General features: G+C 41.0%; 1 protein-coding gene across 7 annotated transcripts in view; it reads right to left on the minus strand.

Moving 5' to 3' along the window:
• Positions 1-3,104: 3,104 nt before the first annotated feature.
• Positions 3,105-22,898, minus strand: part of TBL1X (transducin beta like 1 X-linked) — a 199,560-nt gene continuing 179,766 nt past the window's right edge. For all 7 annotated transcript variants that reach the window (XM_083825239.1, XM_083825241.1, XM_083825244.1 and 4 more), the window contains 9 exons: positions 21,267-21,330; positions 21,066-21,163; positions 19,473-19,533; positions 15,670-15,791; positions 14,114-14,188; positions 11,551-11,678; positions 9,737-9,902; positions 8,589-8,690; positions 3,105-7,461 (listed from right to left, as the gene is read on the minus strand). In XM_083825239.1, the coding sequence (XP_083681365.1) occupies positions 7,435-7,461; positions 8,589-8,690; positions 9,737-9,902; positions 11,551-11,678; positions 14,114-14,188; positions 15,670-15,791; positions 19,473-19,533; positions 21,066-21,163; positions 21,267-21,330 (843 nt within the window). In that variant the 3' untranslated portion in view covers positions 3,105-7,434. The remainder of the gene's footprint in view (positions 7,462-8,588; positions 8,691-9,736; positions 9,903-11,550; positions 11,679-14,113; positions 14,189-15,669; positions 15,792-19,472; positions 19,534-21,065; positions 21,164-21,266; positions 21,331-22,898) is intronic.

A 22,898-nucleotide genomic window follows, 5' to 3' on the forward strand; every position in this document is an offset into this window, starting at 1 on the left:
TATGAGATCTCGGATTTTCTGTGTCACAGGCTGATCTTTGCTGTCTGTGAGGATTTCTGTAGATCTTACACCAATCTGGAAACGTCTCCGTGCTGAAACAGGCCCAAGTAGGAATGCCATTTGAAAAGCTGGTGGATTAGGAAGGTTTGATAAGTAATTGCTTTGATCTGTATTCCCTGACCAAGTCATGAGGCCCGGACCTTTAATGTGGCTATAAAACACAGCGGGTGTCTGTGTGGGTGTGGGCTGAGCGAGCCTCAGGCTGCCTGCCTGTGTCCTCCTCCGTGGAGGAAGGCGAGTGGGAGGATGGTCGGACACGGCCACGTTACTGGACTGTAACTGCTCAAGCTTCTCCCCAGACCAGCCTGTGGGAAAGAAGCTGACAAGCAGCCGTTGTCCAGGACTTAAAAGTCACTCTGCAGACTTTTTCCATCAGACTTCTGTTATTCTCAGGAGCCTGAGATGCCACCACCATAAGGGTAGTAACTGAAGGTGTTCTCTGCACCGACTTGACACCTCTGCCAGTCCCTCCGGCAGGACACCGCAGCTGCAGGGATTGCAGAAAGTCTCAAAAACCCTTCTAAGGGTTCAACCTTTCTGCCTTTACCTCCAAGAAAGTGCTGAGAGATTTTCAGCAACTGCAACAGTGTGCAGGGATGCAGTTCTCTCCTGACGCCCATCGACTTTTAGAAGCCCAGAGAAGTGAGCCTGAGTTTTTGAACTGCAGGACATCAGTGCTTCTCAGCCGAAGCCTTTCTCGTTTGTTGTGCACTTCTTACTGTGATGAATCACTCTCCTGAAGGACTGGGACGCCAGTTTTGTCCCGGTTTGTAATGGAAAGGATTTGGAAAGCGATGAGCAGAATCTGTCCTCGACCTATTGTATTGCCATAGATACCAATGGTTCACAAGGTGAAGTCAAGGCTGCTTCTTTGAAGGTAGGAGAAGTTGGCCGTTGCAGCAGGAAAAGAGGCTGTAGCTGTTTTCCTGCAGTTATTAGGTTTTGTATTCTTTTGGTTTTGTGAATATTCAAAAGGAAGTAGAAAAAAAACTATCTCTAAGGAAGCAAAGATCTTCCTTCCTGTTGGAAAAAGTCAGCACGGATGATACATTTCTTGCCAAGTGAGTCATTTCTTCATTTGAGAGACTTCAATGCTTTAAAAATTGCTTTCCAGAGCATGAAGCTTAGATATGAATTTATGTGGGCTTTTAATGGATGACATTGATCTTTCCCTTTACTGGAAATGATACGCAGAAAGATGGCAGGGGAATAAGTGGTTTTGAGTGCGATGCTGTGGTATTACACCTTCCCTGAGCAGGTTTAACAAATACCCTTTTATTGTGTTGCACCCTGACAAGAGCGAGAAGCAGGTGCTTAGGACTGCTCAGTGCTTCAAGTGTTACTTGCCAAACAGTTTACAGGCTAAGTAAATATTTGTAGGATAAATAAAGGAAAACCAGTTTTCGCTTTAGTTTTACTTTGACAGCAGTGCATTTTCTTGAAACATGCCTGGAAATGATGTGACTAAAAGTAGGACTACAACATAGCATTTGTTAAGAAGCAGGTAAAGCTTTTATATATTGCTATGTGTTAAAGCTGTAGACCCGCAGTGGTTCACTCTTCTCCGTAGCTCTCATGCTCTTTGAGAAACGGTTACAAAGGTGGTTTGTGGCCACATGAGAGCTGAACTTATTTGCCCTATTGCATTCAACTCAGACAGTTACAGGGAATTAATTGTATATTAATGCTGTACAGATCTCAGGGCACGAACTGAGACAAAAACAGCATTATTTTCTCTTCTTCAAGTATTTGATAATGTGGTAACATGATGATCATGCCTAAAGAAGAGCCTGGAGAAGAGAAGGCTCTGGGGAGACCTTTTAGCAGCCTTCCTGAACCTAAAGGGGGCCTGCAGGAAAGCTGGGGAGGGACTCTTGGTCAGGGAGTGTAGGGATAGGACAAGGGGGAATGGCTTTAAACTAAAACAGGGTAGGTTTATGTTAGATATAAGGAGGAAATTCTTCACTCAGAGGGTGGTGAGGCCCTGGCACAGGCTGCCCAGAGAAGCTGTGGGTGCCCCATTCCTGGAGGTGTTCAAGGCCAGGCTGGATGGGGCTTTGGGCAGCCTGGCCTGGTGGGAGGTGTCCCTGCCCATGGCAGGGGGGTGGAACTGGATGGTCTTTAAGGTCCCTTCCAACCCAAACCATTCTGTGTCTCTTAGGATCATCAGCATACTGTTTTTTCTAGCACTTGACTCTTCCCAAATACTGCATATCAATTCTAACTTAAGGCTTTAGGTCCTTAAATACCCAAATATTAGATGACGTGACACATAAGCCTGTGTTTGATCTGAACATTAATTCCCTTTGCAGACTCTTGACAATCTTTAAGCCTTAGCTTAGGCAAATGGTCAGTGCAGTACACGGTCACAAAGCAGAAATTCCACAGGTACTGTGGGTCCCGTTTTTGTGGAATACAACCCAGCTAAAATCACACAACACTCATCCTGTTGGAGCTAAGAAACCCCACCGTGTCTGTGAGCCGCTAGCACTGTGAGCTGCCATCAGACAGAGCTGTCGGAGGGGCCGACTGCAGGAATCCCACTATCCTGGGGCTGGTGCCTGTTGGAGGACAAGGGATCCCTCTTCCCTCTTCTAGACTCCTGTGATTATGGCTGAGCAAGGAGCTGAAGCCCCACTGCATGAGCTGGAATATTCCAGAGTCCTTCAAAAACCTCCAACTGCCCAAGCAAGGCTGAATTTAAGGCCTTGACAGAGTGAAGAAAAGATTAACAATTTGTTTAGCTCAACCATGAGTCCAATTTATTTTATCTGGAGAAATTTCCTTGTGAGGAAACTTTTTTTTTTTTTCCCCAGTACCTCAATTCAGTCTTACTCAAATTGGTTCCTTACCATCTGCGCTGCTCAATGCCTAGTACTGCACTATTTTTTTTGCTCCTTTTAAAACAAGGAACTTCCAAAAATGCATAATTGGGGGAAAATGAAATTGGCCAATGACCCCGTTACAATTTTCTCACCCGACCCCAGCTCTTAAACACGGGATGCAAACCAGCCAGGAAAGAATAAGGAACAACACGCACAGAATTCTCTAATATCAAAATATAGCAATTTATTCAAGACACTGAATATGATCTGTTGATTCTCTCCTTAAAACAAATGAGCTACAATACACAAGGTGAATTCGAAGAAAGTGTGGGTGGGGGAGAAACAAAATAAGGGTTGATGTTGTTTCAACAGAACCTGGGAAATGCTGAAATGAGAACCAAGTCTGGCTGCAAGTCTGACACAGACAATAAAAACTGCAGAAGCCAGAATTCAGAATTTCAGTGAGTGGCTGAAAGAACATTTCTGCAATTGACAAAGAACCACATCTTTTAAAAAGGCAAAAGGAGGAAAAAAGGAGGAAAAATTAAAAAGGGAAAAAGAAAAAAAGAAACCCAAAAACAAAGCAGACCCTTACATTTGACAAAGTGCACTTCACTTGGCTCTAAAATTAGCTATTTTTCTCTTTTTTTAACAAATTAAAAGGAAATTTCTAAGATGTAGCATGGGGTTAATGTGTGTATAACCCTGTAAGTCAGGCCCGTTAGTGCCCCATAAGGGACCCAGTGTTTTCTACATAAAAGATCCAGTATCCTTCTAGCCCACAGAGTTGAGTGGTTTTTCAGAAACTGTTTTTTTTTTCACTTCAAGGCCAGTTCCAGGCAGCCAGCAATGACAAAAATCCAGTAAGCCTCTTGATGTTTCACAATCCTGTTTGGTCACTTCGTTGGTTTTTTCTTCAGTTTCTCTTCCATTATAAAGAACTAGGAACAAAATGATCAAAAAGCAGGGGGTGAAAGCACTGCTGAGGCCCACCCGCCTGCCGCCTCACGCCGCTCTGTTCCAGGGGCAGCGTCAGCCTGGGGATGCTGCTGCAGCAACGGAGGAAAGCGAGAGCTCCCTGAGGGCAGCTCTAGGTTTCGATCTCCACCTGAAGCCTGGCGAAACCTCGCTCTCCCCATTGCCCACGTCCCAAAGAAACCAGCCCACTCGGCTAGGATTAGACTTCACGACGTCTTCAGCCTTCCTTAATCTCAATAGCTGCCCTCATTGCGCCTGAAAACTATCTACTACTACATCTTTGATGATTTCCCCAGACTTTAGGGTCTCGTGGACGGGATGAGAGGTGAATTTTGTTAGTTTTCCCATATGCTGCTTTCCTATCTGACGGCCTGTCCAGAGACCTCCCAGGAGGGCAGCCTCCCTCACGCCTAGGCTTTGCAAATCAACCGATTTTGAAACTTGGCTTCTCTTGGCTTCTGACCTCCATGCAGACTGGCAGGGGAAAGATGATGCCCTCACCGACAGCTTGGAAAAAGGACAAAGAAAAAAGAAGCACGCGCGCTGACGCCCCGTGCGTTACCTGCAGCAGCTCTCATGGAACAAGACCCAACAGGGGCCGTGCGCGGAGGCGGCCGTGCGGCAGAGCCGAGCTGGGACTGAGCAAGCTGATCTCCTTGAACCCCGAGGCCTGGCCTCGTCAGGCGCTGCGCAAGGGAGAGTCCAGCCCCGGGCCCTCCCCACGCCTCCCCGCGGTCTGTGGGCCGGGAGCTTCTGCGTGTTGCTCTCAGAAACGCCGCTCAGAGGCAGCTTAGGAAGCCAGCCACGGGCGCGCAACGATTCTACTCAAATCATCAACCCAACCGCGCTTTAGACAGCCACATTAAGCCTTTGTATTCAGAGTCAAGCCTCTCCCCTAGTAAGTACTCCTTTTTTAAGTAGTGACGTTAAATTAGTAGGTGTGCTGGCTATTAGAAACCAGTGCAAAACTGTGACGTGATCATCCACAGCCATGCTCCTGGAGCAGAAGACTGAAAACAACACATAGACACACTTAACACCAAAAATAACCCTGGGTACCTTTCAGTGTCGATCCTTTGATATAAATTACAAACAAGCCTAACTGTAATTAAGAACTAAAATCCTGTGTGACTGTTTTCCCCGCAGGACTAAGTAACCCTGTTAGCTGTTACTTATTTTCATTATTTTCTCCTTTCTGAATGTGCATCTCTAAGAAAAGCAGCTGAAGCTGGCAGTAGCGAGTTCCACTGAAAGGACTAAGATACTGTAAAGATATTAAGTGTAAAGAGAGGAAAACACAGGAGAAAAAATGGACATACAACTTCCCTGATGCCGTGATGCTTGGCGGGTCTCGCACCACCAGTTCTGCATTAGGGCTCTGGTTTTGGTTTTGCTCAGATCAAATCACCACTTCAGCAGCTGTGGTCAGACCAAAGGGAAGATTCTGTGTGACAGAAGTGGCGACTGGGTGGGAATGTGCTGTGATTTCAAGGGGGCTCTCTTGTTTCCTTTTCTCCATCCTACAAATCCTAGCCTGCAGGCTAGAGAAGACACCAGTCTGAGGATTTGTCTGAATAATGGCCAACACCACCCCAAGGCTGCCTGAGAGTTTCCACCAACTTCAGTAAACTCTGCCTTTGGCTTTCCTGTGGCTTCTCTGGATCCATTGTTTGCTCTTGGAGTAAAGAAATCTTCGGTAGGCATCACCACGGATGTCTGGCTCGCACTAAGGAAATCACGTCCCAGCTGACAGGCGGTGCTTTGGAAGTCTTGGTTGCCATTCCGATCGTTTCACCCACTGTAACTACACAGTGGTTTATATGTTGAGAAATAGGCTATAAATCGTGTCCTCGCCTAGTGGAGAGCTCCACGACGCCTTCTGAGCACCCCACTGAGGGTGCTTTGACCCACGCTCAAAGCTAAGCCTACCTCCACAGGCAGACCCAGAGCTTTCCTCATCACGCGGGGAACACGCAGGGCTGAGGGTGACAGCAGCACGAGGTCTGCGACAGCAGGGCTGTTTTAGGTGTGCGCTGACCAGAGATGGCCGTGAGCTTGGCAAGAGTCCATTCTTCAACAGCGACAGGCACAGTCAGCGCGTCTTGGTCCGACTGGTCCCATCATGTCCCTGGTGGAACCCCACGGACTTACTGGAACAGAAACAGCTGCGTGGGTGAGCAGTGGAGCACAGCACTGCTCGCCTAACGCATGTTCTGTGCGAAACCTGAACCGTCTCTTGAGGAAAGAAGATGCACAATTGTTTTCCCCTGGTCACCGAGGATAAACACAAATACGCACTCGAGAAAATGAATGCTATATTTATGGTCTCAAACTTATGGATTCCTTTTAGTAAGCGTACAGCATCAAACAGCCACAAAAATGGAATGAGACCATATAAACGTCTGGCTGCTGGAAGAGGTCTCTTAGTAAATGACGGGCATTTATTGTATCAAATAGCGTTCTGTCCCACAGCACTTTCTGAGAGAGAGGAGAAAAAGGATACTGCATCTTTCATGCTCCTTGGACTCTGTGTCATTCTTTTTGCTTGAATTACACAACTGGTCTACATTTGGTGGCCATTTTCGGCTTTTAAAACTGTGTTTAACATAAAAAATATTTTTTTTCCAAAAATACACTGGGTTCTTTCTGTTAAAAGTCATCTTTCTCCTGTAAAAATCTTCCCCAGCACTGCATTCTTATATAAAGCACTTATTACACAATTTGCTGAAAGTGCCCTTGAGACGCTAAGATCTGAAGCATGGAGGATTTTTTTTTTCTTTTAAACGGAGAGAAAGAAAAGAAAAGAAAGAGAGGAGAGGAGAAGCAGTCTGTCAAAAATTTTCATTGTCATGTCCACCTGGCTGCATCTACTATGGGCATACAGGGAAAAAAGAAAAAAAGGGCAAGAAGAAAGAGGAGAAAAAAAGGAAGGAGAAGTTGGGAGTGGAAGGGAGAAATAAAAGGAAAACAAAAGTTTCATCCTAGGCCTGGGATCCTCCAGGCTGTAATATTCCAGCTGATAGAAAAAACACTGAACAAAAAAAGTAGTCTAGAAAATAGAAAGTGTTGTGATTACAAAGTTGAGCATTTCATCAGTACAAACTGGTCTTTGAACGTCCTTTGGGAGAGCAACTGTAGTGTCCAAATTGGAAGGAAAAAATACGACACCGCATGGAGGAGGATTTTTTTTTCCCTTTTGGTTTATCACAGCATTTTTCTTTTTTTTATTAATTTTTTTTTTGGCACAGCTTTTTTTCCCAGCCATCAGAGCAAGTTCTCAGACGCAAACCAAACAGTGCAATGCCTAGCTGGTGGCTTCATGCTTCCAAGGCTGAATGTTCCAGGTGGAAACCATTCCCTCCCCCTCTGAAGTGACTGTGTTTTTACTCCTTGATGAAGGTTACGGACAAAATACTAGACACCTGTGGCCAGGGAGAGTTGGTTTCACAGTACACTCTAACTTTGTTCAAGTTCGTACAGTTCTGGAGCTGTTAAGAATAGTTTTGAAGAGTGCTTCTCCCCACACATTCACTGCTGGTCCATTTGAAATTTCTTCTAAAACATTTCACTTTTACTTCCGCAGATCTAGAACACAAACCTAGAGAGAAAAGACTCAGGATTAAGAACCATTTCTGCAGGTTAGTTGCAATTCCTATTTATATACGGCCCAGCCCACCAGCTGATCAGCCAGCTGTATGCTAAGCTATCCCAAGCTCCACATCAGCCTGTCTCAGTACCTGTTTACATGCACACAAGCAAGAGAACAAGCCAACACGGGAGAAAACAGAACTGAAAAATGTACATTAAACACCTCGCTGGGCTTTCCTTAGATTACAAACAAGCATTCTGGTGGCGCATCCCAGATAGGACCATGGGCTTTATTTAGTTGCCTAAACACTTCACTTTTTGAAGTATTTCCAAAGAGTATGCACAGGCCTGGCAGGTGTGACCCAGGACCTATGGCAGGCACGTGCCCATTTGGAGCAGCTGCTGGAAACCAGGCATGGCACCCTTTCAGACGGCACAACTCAAACAACTGAACCATGTTGTAGGTGTACCCTTCATTAAAAACAGTTGAAAAATATTGCTCTAGAGTTATGCCAGCCAGACATGTAGAAGAGTTATTTTGAAAGCTGTATAGTGTGTTATAACATGTGTCCTTCACAGGCTGATCATGCTGTAACTGAAATTCTTATCAAGTAACTAACAGAAGAAATAGTAGGGAATAATATTTATCTTTACAGCAATACTTCTGCTCTACCACAGGATGAAATCTTTGGACATCATGCTGCAAACTTCTTCCTTCAGGTACTACTCAAGGGTGTATTTCTTCTGTGGGGTAGGACTAGAAAGTCCCAAGACAACTGATAATTTGAAAGTTGCCTGGTGTGACCTTCAGTAAGAACTGACAGATGAGGAAAGTAATGATAGAAACAACACTGTTGCTGTTCTTATCAAATATGTATTTAAATTTATTCCCATCTTCAGCAATATTCACCAATTCCACGAGCACTCTTCATTTCCAATAAAAGTACCACCTCCCAGTATTCAAAGCCTTTCAAAGCAGGAGCATTTTTAATATATTCCTACGAACTACTTATTTCTGTATTGAGCTGTCTACACCTTGAGCACTGTCCAGAGAAGGCAATATGGTATGTGCTTTTTTTTGGCACTCTCCAAAAGAGCAACCTTCACCCAACATTTACAGTGTGTAAAGCTTCTTACCGATCCATCTGATGCGCTTGCTCCCACTTTGTCTCCTCTAGCATTCCAGCAGACTTCAAAGATGCCTCCGGTGCCTCGGTAGCTATGTACTAGAGTTCCACTCTACAAAGCAAAACAGCGTGCAAACATTCAGCATGGAAGTTCCCCTTTTTCTCTGTAGTGTGGCACTACATCAAAGAAATGACAGTGGTGGCACGTGGGAGCTACTCACATCACCTAACTACCTAACTATAGTCATCTTGGTAAGATGTTCAAGTTAGGAAACAGGTCTTTGATACTGGAGAGAAACAGGCTCCTCCAGAAAGCAATTTACAGTATGACTCTTAAACATCTGCTTTTGTCAACTCTGTAGCAGTAAAGCTGAGAGTGTTAGCTGTAGGAGTTAAGCTGAGGTGTTCTTCTCTGAAGTTTATTGCTTAATTCAGCTGTTAGGCATTGATATCCTAAATTAAGTCTGTGGAAGCATAAGGCAGTTCTGGTATCACTGTGAGAGAGACTGGGGCTTCCCTAAGTTCTTCATGCAATCTCCATCTCCACGCATAAAACCAACTCAGCAGGAGAATTTCCAGTTTCTAAGCATGTGCAGATCACATAGAGAGCACTTTCAGGAGAAAACAACTGTGTGCAGGAAAGCAGAGCTCAGTTCTTTTGGCTTGCTCCCAGTGCTTAGGATCTACTACATACATGAGTGGAAATTACTTTCTGGGGTTAGGAAGAAAAAACTCCAACTGCCCCACTCTCCTCCAGAGTATCCCCAGTGCCCGGGCTGTATATCCTTTACCTCACTGCCACAAAGTATAAGCCAGGTGCATCAGACTCACATCTGTTACTAAATGTAAGAATCACGAATTTGTACAAATCAACCCCGATCTTTGCTCCACAAAACTGGTAGCATGGCGTGATGTAGCTATTTTCTTGTATGCTGTTGCTTTGGCATACAAAGAAGCTTTAGCAGAAACGTTCTGCACTGTCACCTCCCTCTGCCTGAGTGACTCAGCTGCTGTGCTGCAATTGTTATCGGTCAGTACAATCAGGCTCACCCAGGCTGGCAGGTCACGCACTGCCCAGGTACACATATTTTCCATTTGAGATTTTGCTACTGATGTGTCAGCTAAAACAGATGTGCTTCGTATGACTCAAAACAGTACCTGAGTATTCCATATATGGACACATTTGTCAAAGGACCCACTGGCTAGATATTTTCCATCAGGACTAAAAGCTACACTGTAGACAGGCTCTTGATGTTTTGTTAGCGTATGGATGCAGACTCCTCGGTCAACGTCCCACAGCCGAACAGTGGAATCAAATGAAGCACTGCAAGAAGCATTGAACACAAAACATGTTTTAATTTGGGTGTTAATCCCTTTGTAGTTAGATGCTGTAAACATTTGAAGAGAACACCACAAGTTTTTTTTGGCTAAGCACAAAATGTTTCAAGCAGAAAAGCAAAACACTGTAGACTTTCCGTTCTTAACGACAAGAACTGTTATTTACAGAACTCAATTCTTACGTGTGAACCCTTTAACTAGGGGTATTTATTGTACGGGGGATCAGATCACAAGCCCAAAGAGGGTCATGCTCCTCTTTTTGAGATTCTATCTGCTATTATTCAGGAAGGTAAAATACACATTGTCATTAATAGTATAAACTGTTCTACAGAAATCTCAGTTCTTAAGGATTTTACTATTTAATAAATTATAATTCCACAATGTTCTAGAACTGTGGTTCTTTTCATTTTGGTTCAGTGCATTTTTTTTCCATACAATCTATTTAAATCCCAAGCTGTGGGCTTAGAGAAAAGCTAGGGAAATAATTGGTATTGAAAATGATATTAGAAGAACAACTCCAAGAAATTCAAGTTCTTCCCTGTCTACTCTCAGACTGAGGAGTAAAATAAATAAAATTCCAAAACTTTGGAGTACTGTGTCCAGTTCTGGGCTCCCCCGTACAAAAAACACAGGGATCTCCTGGAAAGAGTCCAGCAGAAGGCCACAAAGATGATACGGGGCCTGGAGCATCTCCCCTGTGAGGAAAGACTGAGAGACCTGGGTCTGTTCAGCCTGGAGAAGACTGAGAGGGGATTTTATCAATGTTTACAAATACCTGAGGTGTGGGAGACAGAGGGATTTGGCCAACCTCTTTTCAGTGGTTTGTGGGGACAGGACAAGGGGCAATGGCCACAAGATGGAGCACAAGAAGTTCCGCACCAACATGAGAAAGAAATTTTTCTTCACAGTGAGGGTGACGGAGCACTGGAACAGGCTGCACAGGGAGGCTGTGGAGTCTCCTTCTCTGGAGATATTCAAGGCCCGTCTGGACGCCTACCTGGGCAGCCTGCTCTAGGGAACCTGCTTTGGCAGGGGGGTTGGACCCGATGATCTCTTGAGGTTCCTTCCAACCCCTTCAGTTCTGTGATTCTGTGATACAACACAATTCTTAATTCATAAACCCATGGTACTACCATCAGTTGGCATTCTACGAGCAAACGTATTTCCTAAACTCAAAGAATTATGAACAGATTTTAAAGTGGAATTTTTATTCAAGCTTTTCTCGATTAGTTAACAAGACTGTAAAAATTGTCAGTATCTGCTCAGGTGCTTTGCAGGACTCTTGTTAGAACATATTCCAACTGGCTTAGTGGGCTGCCATCTGTCTCATTAAATACAGTCATTCGTAACAACCGGATGCTGGATGTGAAGGTATGATGCTAGATTTACAATCTTTTTTATCAAGACAGCTAAAAAATTAAGTATCATATGACTCAATTCTCCTTTTTTTTCCTCTTTTTCAAATATGTTTTTTCTCCCTTTGTATCCTCCCCTGATTTACAAACATTTTTAATGTTATCAGCAGATGGTTTCCTAGAATTGCAGACAGGAAGACTGACAGCAAGGCAATGGTGGAGTTACACATCAAAAAGACAATTCTTTTAGGTAAGAAACAGAATAAGATTTATTTTTACCTTGCTAACATGATGTTGGAGTTTGGGTTGCTGGTGCCTGGTCCTGTAGGACTCCATTTGATAGTATAAATCTCTTTGCTGTGAGCCTGAAGGTCATGTACACAGGTATCTTGCTTCATACTCCAAATCTAAGTCAGAGTAATTACGAAGGGGGAAAAATAGCAATGTTAATCTCAGCTGAATTATTTCAGTTCACTCCATGTTTTTCTTGCCATTTTTTATTTAATATCTTGACACACATGTATACACATAAACATAACCTAATTTGAATTTATTAATATAGCAGTTTGGCACCTACAATGCAGACATTAGAATAACCCCATTTGGGGCAAGTGCTACGCATCTAATAGTACTTACTCAATAGATCAGAAGAACTGAATAGTCACTGTACTGTCCATAGCCTATACTGGTATTTTCATACAGAAGCTGAAGTTATTCTATTTAGAGAAGTTTAACTTGCAATTTAAGTCACCAATTACAATAGCATTCACCTTAAAGACTGAGAATAAAGCAGTTTATAACTGCTTAGAACCTAGCAATTTTCTCTTATGTCAGTCAACAGCCAGGTCAGATTTTCCTCTTTCTCCTGAACTCTGTTTGTTTTCCTGGTGTTTTTAACAGCTTGGATGATGGAACGAGATCAGCTACATATGCAGTATTACATGGCCAAATACTTGGCAAAGTGGTATGAGACAAAGAATATGCCCAATAGAGAAGACAGGTAATTTAGTAAATCTCAGAAAATTGAGGAAACAAGAACAAGCGAATTCACAGCAGGCAAAATAACTCAGAATTGGTCAGGCAGTTTCAGAAAGATACCGAAAACGTAGGAAAAATCTAACTCACTTGTTATAAATCTGCACTATGAGGGAAATGATGTGCTCTATTGCTGAATTTTCAGCGGCGTACCCAAGTCTGCTTTTGGAAACATTACACAAAGCTTAGGCATATTCTATGGCTAACACGCAATATGTTCCAAGAAGTTGTAGAAAAGTATCAAACACTCCAAAAAAGAGAAAAGAAAGAAGCCAGAGAAGACTAATTTACAGAGGAAAAGGAAGAAGAATTGCCTGAAGACTTGCAGCAGTCTCCATTACTGCAAGGTGACAGAGGCCTTCAGCTAGGCCAGTGACAGCAAACCATTAACTCTGGTGCCAAATTCAGAGGCCACAAATTTGAACTGGTACCAAGTCACAGAGTTTTTTGAAACACATCCTGTGTGGAAATGGGCACCAAAATATGTGCTACCACTGGGTCAGAATGTTTAAGCACGATATTATCGGTCACTACAATACTGCTTTGTGGTAGAATAACAGACGAGGTACTCTCTTTACGTCTTCCCTAGCCCTACTTTCTGTAAATTTCCAGTTCTCTGAATAGCCTGCATGGTGTTGACCTAGCTCTTATCTACATTTGCAAGTTTTGCTGCTCTGTTTCCACTCTTACACACAAGCTGTGTGTGTACTAGAAATGCCTCTTGCTTTACCTGTGCCAATCAGCAGCGGAAAGAGATATGAGCCTTAATTAACACAACCATGCTATGAGAAATCTGTATTACTAGTACAATTCTATTCGCAGAACTGTATCTTGCCTGGGATGTTTGCTTTACTCAGAGGGAACAGCATAAATCAACAGCAGTGTTGGCCTAGCTCTGAAGTCCATCTGGAGGGCTTTGCTGCTACAATATACAGCAATTTCTATATAGGAATATAGATATTCCTATGTCTATTTCGTATGTGTTCCTATATAGGAACACAGCCTTCATTTAATGCATCTGGGAAGGGAATGAGACCGAGAGGGGTTTGGGCTGAAGAGCTCTAGTGTGAAAAGCATTTCGGCAAGCCCAGACTCTCCCTGCGTTAGCAATACTTTGCTGGCACAGTGCAATGGCCCAGTTGTGCTGGTAGAGCAACCTGTGCTATCTCCCAGCCAGACGGATCCCATCTACCTTCGGGCACCTAACAGAGGCACGTAAATCCGCAGTGTAGCTGCCTTAGGCTTCCTATACAGGTAACGGATAAGGATAGGCATCTTCAGAGAGCTCTTCAGATTTTTGCTGGGCTCTGAATATGTATGTCCCACTGATTAGTCCAAGGCTTTACAAAAAACAAATAATCAGATGGCTCCAATGAAATTACTTTCAGACAAAAAGACTCCAAAGGGAAACGTGTTTATTTTTATATTCTTTTCAAAGATTAACCAGTAGACTGCTTTTTGGTGTAGGGAGTGGGCTTCTGCTGACAGGCAAGTAGCTGTATATATCTATATATATGTATAGATACGTATGTATATATCTATATCTATGTGTATATTTAAGCTGTGAATATTCTGACAGTGACATATCAGTCGCTTGACACTTATCTGGATAGGATGTTTCAGTTTTCCCAGTGACTGCTTCTCTATGTTTAATCTTTCACATTGGCTTTAAGAAATACAGCATAAAGTTAAATTATTGTTCACAAAGAGTTTTCTAAATCATACAGTATATCATTCCAGAAAAGCTAAAAAATAGAAATAACCTTTGTCTTTACTTTTTCAACAGCAGGAATGGAAATTATATTACCTTTAATGTCATATCATCGGAGCAAGATGCTAGTAGCATGCCAGATGGGTCCCACTTGATAGCATTAACCTCATTCTGAAATAAAGAGCGATTTTATTAAGCGAATATTCAGGTTACCTGCGTTGTACTGGGCACCCAGCAGAGGGCACTCGTGGTTTATGTCTACAGCAAGTTAAAACACAAACTACAGCCCTCGTTGCTGCTCTACCAGTGAACAAAGAAGTGCTGCTTCCATAATACGCTATTTAAACATCATTTAGGAACTGTAACCACTTTGTGTTTGTGGACAATACACACAAACAGTCTTCTCATATGTTTTCTAGTACAAAGTCTTTCATGCTTCTCAAATGCTATGATTTAAATAAACCCTCAAACCAGAGAGATTGAAGACATCATTAACCTGTTTTTAAACTGAGGTATGTCTTAGGTTAATACTCTGTAGATCTAAGAGATGCAATTTACAATAGAAAATATTGGTGGGGCATAAAGTTTTGTGGAGTTTATTATTCTTAGTATTGCTGCAATACAGCAATACAGGTCTCTATAAAAAGAGCTGTATGTGTAAATGAAATCCAGCAGGGAATACTGAATATTTTATGACTCTTTCCAGATCAATTTTTCTAGCACTTTGTAATTAAGTAAGCCTAATGTGTCCTCTTGGTTATCAGGAAGTTTTTTGTGCTATTTTTCAGGGTCATACATACATAGTAACAGTGGAAAAAAAACATTCCACAAAAAGGGAAAATGATGTTTTTTAAAAAAGCATAAATTGGCTCAGGGTCTCAGTGAAAACAATCCTGGAAGATATGTTAATTTTGCTTGATCCACTTTACTTATTTCAATTATCATTAAAAGGAACTGTACAGATATTTGAAGTCAAATTTTGGTCCATGTGCAAAATGGTGCATTTCATATAATCATAAAAAACAGCATTCTGTTGGTAGGAACATACAACCTGTCACAAAATATCAGTGTATTATCATTTTAACCACAGAAAAGCTAAAGGTCTCAAAATGCACGATTTTTCCTCTGTGGGGAGGCAGCAAGTTCTGGACGTTAATATCTAGATTACAGGTCAGCATCTGACATCAGTTTTCTCACGAATGAAAGAAAGAAAAAACAGCCTTTGACAACCATTAAATACTAAAGAAAAGAGGCACAAAATACAGCTTAAATAGATATTAGATGTAATAGATTCTAAAACTGAACAACGACTGGAGGTGAACTGCTCTCTCGTTATTCATAGTTCTCATTTACTAAAGGAAAATACACCAGTGGAAAACAGAACCTTATTTATTTATGTGCCTTCAGTCTGCAGCTCGTGCTACATATAAATAGTCTCATTGTTTAAGCTGCAGGTTTTGCCTCCTACGACGATTTAGAACAGTTTATCCCTTCTCACAGGCAGTGACTCACTCCTGAAGAATACGTTTTTAGGAAAGCAATGGGATATAACACCTCCAGTGCTAGAATGCACCCTGCAAACACATCAGCTGCCATCATTGTTACATGCGGCTATGACTTAATCGCTAACAGTTTGGACTTCTTAAACTTACTGTGTGTCCTTGAAAGGTTTTAACGGGACGATCACAGCTAAGTCTGCATACGTGAATGCACATGTCAGTGCTGCAGGAGGCAAAAGTAGTGTTGTTCTGCCAGTCTACATCCAGAGCAGGAGCTGTGAAGTACAAACAACAGAAGGAACATTAGGGAACACAGCAAAGAAACAGTCATCCCAAATCATTTTCCTTCTGTCACCCATCTGGATCACAGGGACTAAAAGCTAGTTCTTGGCCTGTTACCTGCAGCTAGTTACAGGGATGACAGGAAGTGCCTGAAAGGCACCATTTTTTCTCTTGCAGTGGGTAATCTGGTTGATTTGTACATCTATTTGTGAATCTTTCGGGTAAGAGTGGGCAAAACCATCCTGTGCCCACTTCCACCCTCCTTGCTCCTGGCTGCACACCCCTCTTGTGCCATTCATTCCTCTGTAAGCCAGTTCTACAAAGCAGCTGGAAGAAAACTAATTCTGAAAAAAGGGGATGATTTCAGATGGGGCAGAGATGAATCAGCACATAAAATGGTCCTATGAATTCCAGACACAACACACAGGAGGGAGAAGCAGCACGTGGCCATCTTCCTTTATACTGTATTTATGCAACAGTCAGTGCAAACCTGTTGTTCTGTGCAGACACACACGGATCAGTAATATCTACATTCAGTTTCATTTGGCTGGGAATTGATTTAAAATAGGTACATTGGGCAAGACCATCTGAAATCAGAGGCTGAGTTTCCATAGTGGGTTTGGCATTAATGAAGATTTAACTAATGAAACTTTGTACGCGGGTAGCACCTGGACATGTAACTAGTACCCGTGTGCAACACACACACTTTACGAAAGTGTAAAAAAAACACAAACTTTTACAGCACTTCACTGCAGACTGAAAGCATGCACAAGAGCGGGTGGGGACTCCTCACACACAGTTTGCTTGTGCTTTTTTTTTTCACCCCACAAGAAAGAGTTTAGCTGCCCTCCAGAGGATAATATAAGACATGCTGAAATATAGAAATTTTCATTTTCTGCACACTCTGGTGAAAAGCAGATGTGTCAGAATGAGACCACCATTTAGACAGCAAAGTTGAATCTCTTCCTGGCAACAGCATAATGGAAGTTTATCATTAAAACGAAACCAAGAAATGCCTTACTCTAAGATGTTCAGAGAAAAACTTTCATAATACAGAAGTAAAAAGATACCTGTTCTGCCAAGCCTATTATATTTAAATGCTTTTTCCTGTTCTGATTTTCATGAACTGCAAAGTGAGATAGAACCACATCACCTTCTGAATCATCAGATAGCTCTTTAAATGAGAACTGAGGGCTGAAATTGTATCAAATACAAATATTTTTTAGAATACTAATGAAAAAGCTCAATAAACCTCCGTGACAGTTAAGGAATTTCTGCATTGCAGAACTACAAAGGAAATTTGTGTGAGGAAGGCAGATTACTTCTGAGATTTCCAATGAACATGAATGAGCATCAGGAAACAGCAAAGGATTTTGTTTCTCCTGCTGCAAGCTTTGTGTTATTGTTTCAGAGCAAACAAAAAGTCTGTCTTCATTGAAAGCTGTATGCCTTCAGGGCTAATATCTAGTATGATACATATGAGTTGAAAAGTAATTTTCTGAGAGCCACTGGCAACTAAAGGAATGGATTTTCATTACAGAATAATTTGAATCATATAGTGTTGGTAATTAATACTGATTAATTTATTGGTGTATTTAATCATATGTTTACTGGATAAATAACTACATAAAATGTTGTGGAAAAAAACACCAAATGTAGGTTTTGACGCAAGTAATTGAACAGCCAAAGTGTCTCCAAAAGCACAGGATACTGGCCAATTGCTTAAAAACATTTAGAATGTCATCTAGTAGAAGCAAGGGCAAGAAGCCTTTAAGAAGCACAGCTAAAATAAATGCCAGTGATTAAAGTGTTATAATAATTATCAGTTAATTTAGGCCTTTTCTCATCAAATTTTGGCGTGATTTAGGATTAGACGCTCAAAAGTGTAGAGAGTTAAATGTCTGCAGGGAGTGATTCAGAGCACTTAGTTGTCTAAAACTGGGTTGCACAAGAACTTCTTATCAAATCGCTTAACCAATTTGCTCCTGCATGCATAGACGTCCATCCACATCTATCAGAAGATACAAAATTTGGATTATTTCACTCCATTTTAAGGAAATTAGCTTTGTGAGGTTATAAACAAGGTTTTCAGATGCCAAATAGAGTGAGTAATTTTCTGTTAAGTTTGTTCTGGTGAACAGGTGATACAAGCAGATCAAGATGAAGTCTTCGTGTCTTTAAAATTATGCGGGAATGAAGACTCCTGCTGATTTTATAGGGCTTATTTTTGGTCATATGCTTTTTGCCTATCAACAATTGTCTTAATAACTAACTGCTTTACTTCCCTATTAAAACATATTTGAAATAATAGAAGAAAAAAATAGCCTCTCCACATTCCCACTTCAGTTGTGTCTCATGGTCCAAAGACAGACGACACACGTAGTAACAATTTTTCTTGAAGTCTATTAATGTAGGTGGACATCGACATATTGCACTGGAAGATTGAGGCACGTTTTCAACTTGCTAAAAGGAGACTGGAGCAACATGTCCCTGATGCACATCATTGCTAAGACAACCACACTTCAGTGAACATGATTCTGAAGGGGTAACCCAGCTCTGAGTCTCCAGCCACTTAGATCAATAGTTAGGAAGTAGTAGGCCTAGGAATTGCATTACCTACGTCACTACACAGTGCGAAGTTTGCTGTAGTGGAACAGTTATGATAGATACATCAACGAGAAGATGAGTGACAAAAATGCCCAGTATGGATATGCTGTGTGCACGGACATATGTTTTGTTTTCTGTTGAATAACCATTGCTATTGCTACTGCGTATTAGTAACATCTGTGAAAATTTGTGAATGAGACCAAGTAGAAACTGAGTTGAAAAATGTGCCAATTAACATCTTAAAATCACAAGATAAATATATGTTTTTAAACACCATTAAGCACCTTGTAAGTCTGCTGTATGAAAAATGGATTTTTTACAGCCAACACACAGTGTGTTGAACATTTCTAGCGTCAGAATCTGGAATGTTTTTGGTGATTTTAGCTCAGTTTGACTATGCCCATTCAAAAATATTTAACTGTGACAACTTATCAGGTTTGGATCATGAATTCAGTCATCCTCTTAAAAGTCTGGTCTCAGGTGAATTTAAGATTACATCAATGACTGCCTGTTACTCCAGATTACTCAGTATCTGTGATATCTCCTGTCTTCTTGAAAAGAAGATGCACAAGATGCACAAATGACTGTCCAAGTAAGGTTTAGGAACTCAATGTTGGCAGTTGACTTCTGATAATTAGACAATGCAATACTGAAGAATTTCAAGTCAAAATTAAAAGTTGAGAAATTCCTGAGGACCTTCATGCTCGCAGGGGTGAAGACAAGCTGCTGGGAGATCCACATTTGCTTCTTTCTGCAGTCACCATTTTAATCTCGATACTATTTAAGCACACAGATAACGGTACAAACGTTCAGCTGGGCAGGCACAGCTGTCATATAAGTCCTCTTGTAGAGTTCACTTTGACTTTCAAAACTGATTCTCACAGAAACCCATCCTTCTGAAAAAGGGACAAACCCACAAACCGTGCTACTCAGGATAGCAAAGGCACAAAAATCCTGGTTCACAATTTGCTTTCCTCTGGCAGACAGGTTCTTACAAAAGGATGAGTTAGACTGGCAAAATTAAAACGTGTATTTCATTTTACTAATTTGAATTCTGCAGGAATTACCTGAATGGAAAGGAAACTGTTGTTTAGCTTCTCCTGTGTGAGCATCCCAAATTATTGTTGTCTGCATCGGGAGGAAGGAGGGAAGAAAAGAGTTAGTGACTGTTCAGCTCAGAGAAAACAAAGAGAGAGAGCACTCACTAAGGAGCAATTGTAAAAGATGGACTGATAAAATTATTGACTGCAGAGAGCCTTGTGTGCTGCACAGCTGAATGAACAGAAATAACTTCCAAATATTACAGAATAATTATATAAGTGTAGATACAGAAGTATCACCCCTACAGAGGAAGTAATGTAACGGCAAAGAATGGGCATTTTCTCTTTGAATAACGCTAGAGAACAGTACCTCAACATTTTAATAAGCATTTTGTTACAGCTGTCTCAATTATCTTCTTCAAGTAAGACTTTTCCTTTTTAGTAAGATGCAAGTTGAATTCTATTGCAAAACTAAGTGATACTACATTTCTAATAATTAAATCACCAAGCAAAATGTTTAACAGCAAAGTACAAATCACTTCTTGCCACTGCGGTGGGGTGGGACAGACAGAAGTGTAATTTGCCTACTACAGGTTTAAACCATACTTGCATCACACATAAGCAATTCCCCAACCCAGTCCTACCTTTTGGGTGAACTGGGAGTACATACTTTCAGAAAATAAATTCAGGGTTCCTCCCCTTGGTGTTAACAGACCATCTTAAGAATCACTGCTGCTATGGGGAACTACTACTGGGAGACAAACATAGCTGGATATGAGCTAGTATTAAAAGGAATAGAACTCCATTTTCACAAGTATGTGAAAATATAGGGATTCATCTATCCCACAAATCAAACGTACAGATCTGAGCGAATTTCCCTAGACTGCCTCTGTCAAATGCAGGAGAGGAGCACTGTCTGTGTATCTCACTGTAACACAGGCCATGCAACTCATCACTTGGAAATGCCATTTTTCTCTCCATATTTTATAAAGGAAGCCAAGGATGACATATGCATCTAATTTTTCAGACATCAAAAGTAAGATAAGATGAACGCTGTGTTTATTTTTCAGTTTCAGTTTTAATGGATTTCTGCTCATCATCAGCAATCATCTGTCATTTCAATCTCTAATATGCACTCAGCTGAAACTACCATGTTTGGCTTGATTTTGAGTTCAGAACCACCATATTTTGCATGTTTGCATAGGAAACCATATATATTTTATTCAAATACAACAGTTTCAATAATTAGATGAGCTAAAAACTGCAGTACCTCTAAGATAACTTCCCTCCTGGAAATAGTTACAGTTGATAAAACTATAAACATAAGTAGTGGAAGCAGTTATTTCTTTAACAGGAACATTTAAGATGTAATCTTACACGGGGCAAATGGAGTTTGTTTTTTAAAAAACTTTTACACTTAAAATGTACACATAGCCTCAAAAATGTAATCAATCACTTCATCCAAGGATTAAGTGATTAATCCAACACCCACTAGAACAAATTAAAGAAAGGTACACTCCCCAGGACTCCTGGAGCAGAAGAAAATAACCTTATGGAATTCAACAGCACTCACTGAGTCAGCACATTTAAATGTTAGAATTACGTATTTTTAAAACTCACTTTATCAACACCAGCACTTAGAATATAATTCCCCTTTTTGTTCCACTTCAGGGCAAATATCGGACCTTTATGTTGACCTAAGGTGCTTGCAAGGTTACCTGGAATAAAGGAAAGGTTAGTATTACAATTTGTTTACACATTACCCAACTTATAGTTGACTGCTGTTAATTGCTTAAGAACGATAACTGTTGTTTGACTTACCGTCTTCTGTCCATATTCTTGCAAAACCATCATATGAGCCTGTAGCCAATAGTGTTCCATCACTCTGTTGGGATACACATAAACATCAAAGGTCAATACCAGATGAAATCTATTTCAGCCAAACTTTAAGGTTTGTGCATTACGGTTTATGGGAAATCTGAGGCTACATACTGAGAATAGATAGTATCATTATTGTATGACCTAAAGTAAAGGTTAGTACTGCGAATACAAAGCGGAAATAAAACCCTTGAACATCCTCTGAAAAACTGGGCTACACCATCAGATAATATTCAAAAGGATTAGACAAGGAAAAGAAGATACAACAAATTCTTTAGGATTGTTCCAGATAACACAGATACTACTACATCTTAGACATATAGAGCCTATAAATCATCAACAGATCATGTAAATCCTTACTAAATCCCAGTTAAGTGAATTTCAGATATCCATACTTGAAAGTAGGACCTAAAAACCTAAGCCACCTACACTCACCATCAACACCTTGAATGCTACCTAACACAAAGAAACTGCTTCCAAGTTGTCTAAATAAAGACTCCCACACATGCTCAGAGGCACAGTACCATCGTGGGCAGCCTCAGAAAAGTTGAACTCAGGTCCCAATTACGAGGAAAGAAGCCCAGTAATCATAATCAGCAAATTATATGTATTCTGCTGGAGGGAGACCTTCATTGAGACCTTCATTTCCAGCACCATGAGTAGAAAAATAGGCTAAAGCATAAAATAATCCTTTAAAACGTTATGTGCACTTCAACCCTCCATAAACAGCGAGTTAGCACAACTGTAGATTTAAGTCAAAGGTATAATGATGTAGGGGGAAGAATATCAAAACCCAAGCCAACTTCACTGTGCTATACACTTACATGGACCACTGATAAGGACAAAGGTGACAGCAAAAGGGAAAAAGGCAGGAAAGCTCAGGGACTAGTCATATGGTTTATCCGAAGTCCTAGGTGGTAATTCACATTTTTTGGAAAACTCAAAGCAAGTTGGAAGCACTTGAATGGTTTAAATTAGGAACATTTCCCTACGTTAAGTACTAGCACAATAGCAGTAAAATATCAGTGATCACTGAAGATTGTTAAGGTATAGAACTACTAGAGAAAGTATACCTTTTTGACTTTTCTCCTAACTGTTCTGCACCTTTGCTTGTCTTTGTCTTTCATCTTCCCTCTTCCTAGTCTATTCGTTTCTTCCTGACAATTTTTCTTCACAGTGATGTACACAGGAAACAAGTAGTAAACATTCTTGGGCCTTATTTTTATTTGCTTTGTTAACTTACCGTGTTTTCTGTACTATTTATCAACTTGTTTCATTGTGTCAAATAAACAATATATATGGGAAGCTGATTTGTGCAGTGGCCTTATCTTTCACTTTTGTGAAGCACCTAGCTCACCTGAAGGACAATGATATTGCAGTAAAGATTAATCAAATCTTGGTCTCTGTCCAGCAACTGAAACTGATGAGAATCTTTTCTGGTACTTAATTTTTAATCTGCTTTCCTAAGAAACCACAATAATGTGATCACTCTGTCTGTGCTAGTATCAACAAAATGGACAGAATGAAAGTGATCTCAAAATTAATTAAGGTTTCTGCAAGGTTTTTTTAAGTTCC

The sequence above is a fragment of the Anser anser genome (assembly GCF_964211835.1).
Source record: "Anser anser genome assembly, chromosome: 1".
Classification (NCBI taxonomy): domain Eukaryota; kingdom Metazoa; phylum Chordata; class Aves; order Anseriformes; family Anatidae; genus Anser; species Anser anser.